The 13,424-nt window shown below is 32.6% G+C and overlaps 1 protein-coding gene across 1 annotated transcript; it reads left to right on the forward strand.

Moving 5' to 3' along the window:
• The first annotated feature begins 10,346 nt into the window (after positions 1-10,346).
• LOC114368185 lies at positions 10,347-11,405 on the forward strand. The gene is made up of 5 exons (XM_028325523.1): positions 10,347-10,487; positions 10,576-10,840; positions 10,930-11,014; positions 11,126-11,256; positions 11,329-11,405. Exons 1-5 carry the CDS (start codon positions 10,347-10,349, stop codon positions 11,403-11,405), a joined length of 699 nt encoding a protein of 232 aa, XP_028181324.1.
• The last annotated feature ends 2,019 nt before the right edge of the window (positions 11,406-13,424 follow it).

Raw genomic sequence — 13,424 nt, forward strand, 5'->3', positions numbered from 1 at the left:
TAATAATTATTTAAAATGATATGTATTGTTTTTTAATGTTAATTATTTAAATATAATCAAATTATCTATATTTATTGTTCTCGTTGCTCCTAATACTCACTTAATAAACTTTATATATAGCCACTCATTACATCATCTTGTGACATTCGTTCTCCATTTGGCACAGATATAAAGTCAAGTAAGGAAAAGAAAAAGGTCAGTATAATTACAATATTATCAAAGCATTAATTGTATTCGATTGACAACATTATAATAGAGGTGAGTTTAGTCTATCCTCCATTAACATGACATAAGCTTTTCTGTTTTTGAATGATAACATGACATAAGCTATCATGTAAAGTATGTGTGCTTTGGATAAACCTAAAAAGCAAATGGCTATGCGTTAAATATTGGGAATTAGTTCCACACTCCACGGAAAAACCTAAAAAGCAAATGGCTATGCGTTAAATCTTGGGAATTAGTTCCACACTCCACGGAAAAAAGGATGTTCTTTTTTTTAGGGGGAGGGGGGAATAAGTAAGAGTGTCTTTTAATTACAAATCATTTTGCCACGTTAGATTTTACATTATTTTTTATAATGAGAATTACACCAATAATATATGAGAAGCTCATTTCATAATAAAATTACTCTTCTATTTTTTGCCCTTTTATAAAATCATTATTTTCTTGTGTCATTGCCCCCACTTCTCCTAACACATACTTTTTCCTTCCCATTTTTTTAATGTTTAAAGTCATTATACATGAATTAAGAAAAATTTAATAAAATTAAAAATATTGTTATATTTGAACTGAAATATCTCTATTTAATACCTTAATTTGTTATGTTTGTATCACTAATAATGAGTATTAAGTAAGAGTATTTGAAAAAAAAAATTAATTAGACTTTAAAATCCAAAACATCAATTATTTAAGAAAAAAAAGTTCAAACATAAAAAGAAATAGAAAGGGGACAATACATCTTTAGGTTTTGCCGAGTATCTTAGAAAAAGAAAGTGATATGATCTAAAAGAAAGGAGAAATGAATAAAGGTTTAAATAATTTTTTGATCTTTATAAAATAATAGGGTTTTTTCACATTAAAGATTTTTATTTTGATTTGAGTCTTTTAAAGATTTTTTTGTTGTTGCTTAAGGCATTGTTGTCAAGTAACAACGTTAAATAACAATAATGTTGACAATTCATTAACTTGTCACTTAATCAAGAAGTCCGATATACCAATCACTTAATTTTTTTGGTAAATTGTGTAAATCCGCCTACAGGATGATTAGTAGAGTAGGAGGAAGAAGTATCATATTCAGCGATGGTGCAACCACAAGGCAATGGTGGCATGGGCAGAGAGCGGGTTGAAAAAGCATAATGAGGAGCTTAGAAAGGTCGAGGAAAAAGAGGAACGAATGAAGTGCAAACCTCCAAGCCTCTCATGGTCGTTTATCAAGCATGTGACTACCAGAGGCTTCTCGTCTCCTTCATGTGTAACACCCTAGAGGATATTACCTTTTGTCTCCTTATATACTAAATCATAAAAACTTAGTACATAAGTACATCAAAGTTTAACTATGCAAAAACAAAAACTTAAACTTATTTACATGATTAAATTTAATGTGAAGCTCTTGGCACTAAAGTGTCTTACAAAGCATAAGGAAGATACATATAACACAAACTAAAATCCCATGCATTGAGAACTACAAATTGAACTAGTCTTCCTCCAAGCAAGCTTACATTAACATTTCCTTTAATCTAACTTGCCAATCTTAGGCTTACATCATATCTCATTGCGAGGCATAACATCTTGCATGTCTCCCTAGGTAGCTTACATTAACTTTCTATAGGTATAACCCCTCTCCTACCTCTAAGGGTAGTTTCCAACTACACACGTCATCATCTAATTTATAGATCTACCTTACATCATTCATCTTACAACTAAGTCCATGACTCCTCATATACAAAAGTATAAATAACACTCATACACATGCACATCAACATTTCCTTGTTTGTTTCTACAACTGTGTGGTTCGTATTATTTTTATAATTAGGTTTTACTTTCACTGCATTTTTCATTACTCAGCTAAACTTTAGTCAACAAGAATCATCCTTCTTGCTATAAACTTTAATTAACTCGTTAGTCTAAGTGGTCGGACTATCATCTCCGTTATAAGGAGGAGTCACCTGGTTTGTCGTTCTCTACGAAGGACCCATTCCTCTTCCTTATGAAGAAGGTTGTTTTCCCTATGGGTGTCAAGGTCACGGTCCCTGTCACTCACCTTTAGGGGGGCCTCTTAGCCCTTTTCTTTTACTAACTTTCTCTTTGAAACTCATTCATAAAAAACTTTTATAAAGAATCCTTTTCATAACCTTTTCAAAAATACATTTCTCCTTAGTGACAAAGAGGATCCTTTACCCTTTTGCACACCGTTGTATACCGAGCGTGTGGCTCTTGAACATGATTGGTGTTGGATCAAGTGGCCTTAGAATAATTAAGAAGGGGGGTTGAATTAATTATGAACGTGTCTTGACTAATTAAAAATTTATCCTTCTTAATATTACTAGATTCAATTAGGCTTTACTACTAAGTTATGAGAAAGTAAAGAACAAAAACAATAACTTAGACAAAAGTAAAGCGAAAATAAAAAGTGCACAACAGAAAGATAAAGAGTGTAGGGAAGAAGAAGACAAACACAAGATTTATACTGGTTCGGCAACAACTCGTACCTACATTCAGTTCCCAAGCAACCACTGGTTCTTGAGATTTCCAATAACCTTGTAAAATCTTTTACAAGCAAAGATCCACAAGGGATGTACCCTTCCTTGTTCTCTTTGAACAACCAAGTGGATGTACGCTCCACTTGAACTAATCCACAAGAGATGTACCCTCTCTTTTTCTCAGTATAACAACCCAAGTAGATGTATGCTCTACTTGTACCACAAAGGATGTACCCTCCAATGTGTTAAGACAAAGAATTCTTAGGCGGTTAGTCCCTTGAATCTTTGTAAGGAAAAAAAAAGATATCTCAGGCGGTTAGTCCTTTGAATCTTTTGGCAAGAGGGGGAAGGAAGAATCCAAAGAATTCTCAGGCGGTTAGTCCTTTGAATTCTTCTGGTAAGAGGGAGAAGGAAAGAAGAAGAAAAATAGCACAAGTTTTTTGCCAATGAACTTTTCTTGAATAAATAAAGTATTGAACAAAAACTCTTAGAAGAATGCTTTGAATGAATGAAAGAAATCTCTCTTTGAATGAAAGGAATCTATTTTTGAATGAAAGGAATCTCTTATTAAAATTCGTGTCATGGTCACATATTTATAGTCATTTGATAACTTAAGTTAAAGTTTGTGACTCTTGACAATTTCTTTAAAACTAGTCACTTTAAAAGTTGTGACTCTTTAATAAAAAAATCTTCAGAAACTAGTCACTTTAAGAATTGTGACTTTTGGTAATTTATTTTTCAAAATAAGTCACTCGTAATTGATTACCATCATAGTGTAATCGATTACACATCAACAGATGTGACTCTTCATGTTTAAATTTGAAAATCAAAACGTTTAGAAACACTGGTAATCGATTACAAGTATTGTGTAATCGATTACACAAGTTTGAAATGATTTGAAAAAGTTTTATCACAAGTTGTGACTCTTGACATTTGAAATCTAACGTTTTAAAACATTGCTAATTGATTACATGCTTATGGTAATCGATTACAGCTTTGTAAATCAGTTTGAAAAGAATTTTGGCTACTGGTAATCAATTACTGCCTTCTGGTAATTGATTACCAGAGAGTAAAACTCTTGGTAAAAGATTTTTTTTTGAAAAATTCTCTTGAACAAAATTGTGCTATTCAATATTTTGAAAAAAAAATCTTTTTATACTTATCTTAATGGTTCTTGAAGTTCTTGCATATCTTGAGTCTTCTCTTGAAACTTCACTTGAATCTTGATTGAACGACTTTTTTATTCTTGAAACTTGTTTGACTCTTGATTCTTGACTTGAGTCTTTGGCATCATCGAAATAAACTTGGAAAGCTTTGCTTCCACAATTGGTATTGAGGAATGATCTACCCTATGTCACTGAAGGGATACTCTTTTTCTAAAACTTTTCATGAAGTTGTAAACTTTGCTTAAAACCTTTTTTGAAACTTGAGGGAAAGTCCCCACCTTTTTACTAAGAGGCATAGGTGTAGTCTTAAGTATTTTAGTTGACTTTTATTAAAAGGGTTTATTGTGACATACAATTCTAGGCATACACAACAACTACATGATTGGAACAAGGGTTTAACATCACAAAACATCAAGGTAACATGAGGACACTAAGCAACAACAAGTATTCAAATATCATATATTCAAGGTAGTGATATAAACATGCATAAGCCTCTTACACAACCTCACACATAACTTAAAACCCCATATGGAGGCCACAAGCTTATCCTAGTGTGTTTCCATGCTTATCCTAACATCCCTAGAACTAAAACCTCAATTCTACACTTCTTAGACTAAGCCTATAGTTCCCTGGAGGTAAAATATATTTTGCACCACTAAGGTTAAGCCTAAAAAATTCCAGACTAAGCAAAAAGCCCCTTGAAGCTAAAACTTTATTATGCATTGTGTAATGCCCTAAGGGTATTACCGTAATTTTTCTTATTTTTCTTGAACGTAAAAATTAAAAAACATTTATATGATGTTATCATACAAAAGCTAGCATATAAACATTGCAACTTAAATCCATATGTAAAATAAATAAAACTTATTTCTTGTGACATTCACATCATACAACATATAAGAAAATACATAAATTATAAAATAACTAAGCTACATCTTTCATGGCGAGGCTTCATACTCCACAACACATGCCATCATATATTTTGTAAAAAGAAAGGAACTTAAAGGGGTGAGACATAATGTCTCAGTGAGTGGTCAAGGGACTCTAAGGCTGGGTTGAACTCCCTACCAGAACAACTTATCATTTGTCTCTCATGGCTTTACTCTTAGTGAGTCTTTATCAAACACTATCATTTCTAAGGTTGGGTCTACATCCTTTGATCATAAACACTTTCCTCTAACTTATCCCTTGTAATTGCTTACTACACTAGTTCATCTTTACTGATATATTAAGATTCATTCTTTAAATAGTAAGTTACCTAATTTTACAACTATATCTCTCTCTCTCTCTCTCTTACAATAACTCCACTTTCCTTACTTGACTTTTACTCACAAACACTTACCTTTGGTCAATCTATGCTCAAAGGTAATATTTGTTCTAGCCTATACTCACATAGTGTCATTCTAGATATATCTTTCATCATGCCCTTAAAGAGCTACATCCCATCCCATTGCAAGTCACCACAATAGTTTAACATATAGATACCTATACATTATTAAAATTATGGATAGAATCATTCACACATAACATAATTACAATACTAGCCACACATGGCATCCACTTCATAAACCACACAAGTTAGACAATTAACAAAAATGTGCATATGCAATGCGATGTTGATTTTTCTTTTCTCATATACATGCGGTACCAATAAAACATTTGCAAAAGAGGCTTGAGAAAACATGTAGTAACAAACACACATGATTCCATCAGTACACTTTCACCGAGATGAGACTGTCAGCGGCGTGTTAGGGTTATCTAGTCTTGCAAGGATACTCCAACCCATGGCATCAACATAAGCCACACAGAGATTCCAAACTAGATACTCCCCAAGGACAGAGTCATACCTAAACTCATTCATGTCTTTCCCGGTTAAGCTCGACTACATCCCTTGTCTTAAAAGCATATGCACATTTATGATGCATGATTACATAGGATGCACATGGTTACATCACATGGAGAATCCTATCCCACATGGACTAGGTTCTCTAAACATTTCAAATCTTACTCGTGTACCATGGCACTGACATCTCATACACATAAGAACCACACATTACATGTCACACTCATTTCAATATACATAAAATCATGTTCATAGTCAAAAGGAACAGTGTTCCCAAAAATAATTCAATCACAATCATCCTTAAACACACTTGACTAAGTGCTACACTATTCAATCCATCCAAATCCTATACCATTTTCCTATTATAGCAATTATCTATTAACACCTATAGTTCGTATATCATTTCTTAACTTGGGATATTACCGCCTTTATTTACTTTACACTCCTATGACCTCTATACGGTGTACATGATATATTTGGAGTTATAATAACTCAATAAAGCTTATTCCTATCTTGTTTGAAAGACAAGACAATAATCTAAAAATTATATTTTTACCTTGAAAGTTAGTTTGATGTTTTACTATGCCTAAAATTAGGAAGAACACAAACTGATTGCATAATTCTGACAGCTTGACATTTGCTAACTAATTGTTCTATACAAAGAGTTCCAAAAGTACAAATTAAGTGAAACCAATGTCATTTGTCATCTAAAATATAGGGATATATTTCTTATGAAGACACCTAATCCTAATTCGGTAATCTTTCTAACTCGTTTTTCACATTAATATCATGTTTTGGTTATTCTCTTTACATCTCTTTGTTTCCATGTCGTTCTCCTAAACTAAGATAAGATATCTAGTTCCTTAGATAAGATAAAATACTTAGAAAAAAAAACTAAAAAAGAAAATAACTTAGAAAGGATAGTGCAAAACAGTCACCTAGAAAGCATAAAGACAAACTTTAACTAACCCGTTTGAACATAGTGGTGTCGTCCACCACGATCCTCCTAATTCTTAACTAAGGCTAAAACATGGGTGTGATTTAAAACACAACCCCATGTTGCCTATATGCCCTATGTTTGAAAACTCTAAGGGGAAGATACAAATATTAACTATGAGAGACTCCACGCTTAACGCTAAGCATACTTTATTTTGTGGTGCTCCTAAGGCTTGCTGGTCTTCTCTATATATGGGGGAAGAAATGGATCATGAGGTCACTTTGCCCGATGTGGGACTTCAGGTGTTTTTCATGATCAAATGGCCTACTTTAGAGCCAATTTTCTCTAAGATAGAAGCCTATTTTGGTTTACAAGGTGTAGGGATGAATTGTATTCAGCAAACTTTCTAACGATGCAAACAATACCTCAAACGGACAACTAGAACTCAAGATACGACGTGTTCTTTCTAGGGTTTTCATCATAAAACTAACACTAAACGTAGACAAATTTTCAAACGTTCTAAGATAGAAGCCTATTTTGGTTTACAAGGTGTAGGGATGAATTGTAGTTTTTTCTAGCAAGCTTTCCAATGACACAAAAAACACCTTAAACAGATAACTAGAACTTAAGATTCAACATGGTATTTCTAGGGTTTTCATCATAAAACTAACACTAAACTTAGACAAATTGTCAAACATTCTAAGTGCAAGAACTTAATCTAAAACACTTATAACATCAAATATAATAATTATAACACTTGCATAATTGTATAACAATCACACAAAACTATAATATGATAAAGAAAAATAATAATAATAATATAATATCCACACCAATATAATATCATCACAAACCATAATAATAACAACAAGAAGAAGAATTTATAGAAAGTATAACAAAACTAATAAGGATTCTCTTTGATGTATATTCCTAGTACTCAAAACTTGAGGTGTTACACTTCGCTGAGGCTAAGCCTCGAAAGCCTCAAGACCCCTTAAGCTAAAACTCTATTTTTCATCATTGAGGCTAAGCCTTGCACTCCAGATTGCAATTTTGCAAGTTTGCTTCCTTTGGTCACCCATGGCCTCCCAAATGCAACCCAAGCATGCAATTCACTTACATGATTCTTCTATTACATAACACAACCTAAACAACCTCTCAATATCTCCTAATCTCTCAAAATCCCAGCAAAACTACATTTAGGGATCAACGGGAAAATCACAAAATTAACAACCATGGAGGGATGAGGAAGACAAAGGAAGGAAAGACTCACTTTGGGGGTCTCGGATATGAGCTCTAGGGTATTGGGGATTGGATCTATGCTCTTCTTTCCTTCGTCCTCTTCTTCCTTCTTCTCTCTAACTTTCTTTCTTTTCTCTCTATTCCTCTAACTTTCTTTTTTTTTTTCTATTTAAAACATGGGTGTGTGTTGGGCTTTGTGGGCCTCAGCCCACCTTGGGTCTTGGTTCCTCATCTGGATCCTATTATCTTATATATTCCTGTCAAATCCTAATATAAGATATTTAATATGAATAATGCTTAAGGGTATCCTTTGACTATTAAATATAAAGATTATTTTCGTTAAAAAAAGTCTTTTTATTATTTACTACTAAAGTCTATAAATTTGGGAAGTTACATCATAGATCAACTCTCACGTGCCCATAGCCTCCTCCTCAAGACTGGTGCGTCCTCCATTTTGCTTCCTTCCTCTTCTTAAATCGCAAACACTTATATATATAACATATTAATAAATTTTTACATTTTCTGGTCAGAGTCATTGTCATTATTAGATGCATATGATGATCATGATGATCCATATCATTGTAAATTGATTTTGCTATAAATTTTTTGTGTGTTTTTATTTGAACTTGAATTTGGGATATAACAATTTATGGCGGCTTTTAGCTGCTATAATATGTTTAAGACCTTTCAAAAAAGTTACCCAAACAATTTTTTGTAGTTTAAAACTGTTAAAAAATATAATCAAAATAAAATAATGTCATGCCATCACTTAATAGTCAAAATTGACGAAAACATTAGACCGAAAAAAAAAGGTTTAGGGATGCTTACTAATCTCTAAAAAGTTTAAGAACCAAAACCATAAATTTCAAAAATTTTGGGTACTAAACGTATAGTTTACCCAAAATGTTGTATTAGAGGGATTAAAAGATTATTTAAGCCAATGAAAAAAAATACTTTAAATTTTTCTCTGTTTCTAGATATATTGTTTTTGTTGATAAAATAACATATATTGTTTTTGAAGAATGATCTTGATGATATTATAACTAAGTATTGAAAAAAAAACCACTAACGTTATGGTTTGATAGGTAGAATTAGGCTTGAATCTCATAATCAATGTTTTTAGGCTTTCTTTTTTTTTTTTAAAAAAAACATAGTTAAAGGATGAGACTTCACTAAAGATAATTATTTAATCAAAATTTTAGGAGAAAATTAGTTTTCAATCAAATTGATAAATATTTCACTTATATTAATTTATAACAATAAACTATTAAAAAAATATACAATGAAAATCATACTTTAATAACATCAAGATAAATGAAAATATATGATCACTTTGCCTTTTCCCCATCCATTCTAATCCTTACAAAAAGGTAAACTATGTTGTTTTTTTTTCTTTTCCTTATTTTTTTCAATAGTTCTTTTGAAGTCATGTTAAAAAAAAGGTTTTTAAGGATCTTTTCAAGCAGATAAGTGCATTTATCAAAATAAGTTTGTTCTCTCTAAAAAAAAGTATTTTCTATATACAAAATAAGAACTCGAACATGATTATTAGAACATGTCTAGAAATTTTAAAACTTTAACCATATTTTATATTGGAGTCTTACCTATAAGGTTTAATATCAAACTCGACCATAATTATATCATCTATCGATATACAAACAAGGCCCTGACAACTTTTGTAAATTACCAAAATGTCCCTAATTTGCTTGCGTGTCGACATATGAAGGGTTTCTGTTCTCGCCCAAAAATGTCCCATCATTTTATGTAATTTTACATTTTGTTGTTTCCAATGTGCTCAGTCGCTGACAGAGAGCACATGGGGTGAGCTTTGGAAAAAGAAGAGAGAATCAAGTGCTTGGAAGCTAAAAGAAGTTGCAGGTTCATTTTGTTTGCACAACCAAGCTTTGCCATTTGTTTCTTTTTCATGCTGCGATTTTGAGCTCAAGACTCCATGAGTACAGGTTTCTTTTGTTTGCGGGAGAAACAAGACAGAGTGGAGTGCTTCGAAGGTGAAAGAAGCCACCACCAACCCTGAGTACAAGTTCATTTTTTTTGTTTCTTTACTTTAGGTTTTTTGTGTTTAGGTGTATACATTATTTGTTGCAGAACATTGATGCTCTGAATCGACATTATTGTTTCCTCTATCTGCTTCATACAGGGTATGTCCATAGTGTAAGGTCAGGTGCTCTGATTTTCTTACTTCATGAACCCGCTTACCTACGTATTTGATAGTTTTGGGGCATATTAGTGCCTCACTAAGTGTACGATGGCATTTGCTATGTTGTTGCCGTTGGTACCCCACAGTAGAGAATTGAAATTGTTCGCATAATAAATTCTCTTACTTCATGAACTCGCTTACCTACATACTTGATAGTTTTGGGCCGTATTAGTGCCTCACTAAGTGTACGATGGTATTTGCTATGTTGTTCTTACAAATAAATTCTGTTATATTTGTAGCAATGTCTCTTGAGGAAAACATGATCTTTGAATTGCATACCAAGAAAAGAACTTGGAAGATAGCAGTACGAATCACTGATATGTGGCATGTTAACAAGCACAATGGTAGACAAGTGATAGAAATGTTGTTCATGGACCAAACAGTGTGTTTGCTGATGTTCAATGCTGTATTTGAATACATTCATTTTGCCCCTTTCTTTCATTGATGAGTTTTATTGTTGACTCTTACAGGGTGCAAAGATTGGTGCCACTCTTTGGCAAGAATTGTTTCGTGAATTTGAGGCAATGTTGCATTGTGGTTCTGCATATGTGATTCAGGACATTAAGGTTGTTGAAAATCATTCTGAATACAAAGTGAGTACGATTCCATTTTTGGTTTACTTGGTGAAAACTATTGTGAAGGAGGCCGAGCATCCTGAGATTCCTACTAATGTCCATGTTATTACTCCATTTGTTGATATTATTAATGGGGTAGCACCGCGTGACACTTTAGTTGGTATGTGGATTGGTGAATTTGCTAGCATGGATAGTATCATAGTTTCTGAAGAATAACTATGATTGTGTTGTGTTGTAATTTTTAAATAGATGTTGTTGGTGTTGTGGCCGAAGTCATTGAGCGTAAAACAGTTAATCCTACATATAGAGTTATAGTCAAGTTGAGGGATAACATGTATTTTTTCTGCCATTATTTTTTTAGTTCTGTTTAGATATCTGCCATTTGAGGTAGCCTTCTTTTCAAATATTAAATTAATATGTTTAATTTATATGTTTTTTATTATAGTGATAGGGATATGATCTTGACCGCCTGGGAGGAATATGCTCTTCAGCTTGATGATGCTATAGAGAAAAATCATTTTGATAGGAAGTCATTGGTGGTTATGTTAACACTTGCTAAGATCAAAGATTCTAAAGGTTATTATGATGGAGTATCTATTTATTGATTATATCATTGGTTTTTACATGTAACTCGGATATTATTGGCAGACAAGTATCCTCTCAGTATCCAAAATATCAAGCATGGGTCCAAGTTGTATGTGAACACTGATATAGCAGAAATCTGAGAATTCCATAATAGGTACCAAAGAACTTTATTATCAAAACAGTCACATTTAACACTTGATATTTTGTTGCATCTTCATAAAACATAAATTTGGTGATGTTGATGAATGCAGATTAGATGTTGGTATGCCATTCTAAGTTGGCAGACTATCAGATCAAGGAAGTGTTTCTCAATCACAATATAGCCAATATTCCCAAGGAAGCTCTGTGGACAAGTTTTTGCATAATGCTTAAATGGTGACGTTAGGTGAAATAAGCAGGTTGAGACAGGTAACACGTTTAATTTCAAATTAATTGGTGTGTTATTTGAATAAGTATTATGAACATTACCAAATATTTAATTTATGTTTTGCATGTCCTCATTTAGGACTATTATTGTTTGACCGTTGGTATGGTGGATGAAGCAATGATTGATACACCCTGGAGTTATGATAGTTGTCCCTACTATACTACCACATTTGATCCATTGAAATTTGGTTTCACTTACCGTTCGTGCCAGAACGAAGTTGCTAACACGGTTCCAAGGTAACTTATATGTCTCCCTGAATATCCAACAAACTAAATTTCAATTACTTATTGTGTATATTATTTAAGTGTGTACTAAAAGGGAAATAGTTATGTTAGGTATAAGTTAGTTCTGAAATGGAACATGTATCAAAATCTTTGGCAAAACTGCCGATCAGTGTCGCCAAGAGTTGATTGCAATATGTGGATTACAAATTTAATATGTTTTTTGAATTACAATCGTCCATGTGTGTTGTCTATATCCATATTGGCCTTATCATTTGTTTATTCATTCTTAGAGTAGTGATGACATCAAGGTTTTCCCTTCCTGTGTTGATAAATTATTGGGAAAGACTTGGGATGTCAGGTTCAAATACCGTGTACAAATGCATCAATCATCTGTGTTGGATGTTACTCACGATGAAAATCTTATTCAGACAATGACATCAACAATTGCTTTGCAGGTGGTAAGCATTTTATGAAATCAATTGAATTAATAATACTACTGTTGTAGTTGATTTTTACTATGAATGACCTACATGTAGGATGAACCAAGTATAAGGAAGGGTAAAGTTGTTGCTACTGAAACTTCATCATAGGATTACCATCCTACAGTAGTCTCTTTTTTAACTGATTTTCATACTAACCCGGCAGAATGCTTTTTACAATCTGTTTTACTCTATGATTTTAAATTATGCATTCCTACTTGCTAATTTTGTTCTTAATCGTCACACACACACCTTCTTTGTCACAGTCAGCTGATTATGATCCTGGACTTTCTGCGTTTGTCACTCCTGCCAAAGGATTGTCTGATCAACAAGGTAGTAGTGAATTGCAGTCTGACGAATGCACATTGTATCAACTATCCACTAATAAACATATCAAATCTAAGTAATGACTTACTGTTGATAAATATAGTAAATTTGTGTGTGATGTATTACATGTGGTCTACCCTTTTGATACTAGCTGATAGGTCCACATTTACCTGTGTTTTGTCATGTGCAACAATTAGAAATACCAATGTATGGAGACTAATATGTGTGGTGAAACTTTCTATCATGAAGCTTTCCGATTTGATAACATATTGGTTATATAATTATTTGTTATTGCTGATACATATGAAACATGCAAACCTTGGTTTACAATTGATGAAATATAGCATCACTTGATACTCAATTCAGAATTGGTTGGTATCTATCTCACTTTGTTTAAATACACTATTAGCATAAAGTGCCCAAACAAATAACAACACATGGCCAAAATCAATTGTGTTTTAATTTAACAACAAACATTTAATCATAGACTTTAAAAAAAATTTCACGAAATGCATTCTAATCATAAAGTCCAATAGACAAACAAATAGTTTTTTTTTTGTATTAGTACAAAACAGATCATATGTAGGTCAATTATATATTGTATTCTATTTAATTTTTAAATACTTTTTGTGTAAAGCATATAAACGTGATCTATCTATATAAAATATGTTTGGCAACCAATGACATCAAAGATTTTGGGTT

Source organism: Glycine soja, chromosome 9, assembly GCF_004193775.1.
Source record: "Glycine soja cultivar W05 chromosome 9, ASM419377v2, whole genome shotgun sequence".
NCBI lineage: Eukaryota > Viridiplantae > Streptophyta > Magnoliopsida > Fabales > Fabaceae > Glycine > Glycine soja.

What these genes read in the sequence shown, in the direction of transcription:
- LOC114368185 (XM_028325523.1), top strand. Translation starts at nt 10,347, where the DNA reads ATGTCTCTTGAGGAAAACATGATCTTTGAATTGCATACCAAGAAAAGA. An exon ending in TGTTGTTCATGGACCAAACA is followed by an intron (nt 10,488 to 10,575) that starts GTGTGTTTGCTG and finishes TGACTCTTACAG; the next exon opens with GGTGCAAAGATTGGTGCCAC. An exon ending in TAAGATCAAAGATTCTAAAG is followed by an intron (nt 11,257 to 11,328) that starts GTTATTATGATG and finishes TATTATTGGCAG; the next exon opens with ACAAGTATCCTCTCAGTATC.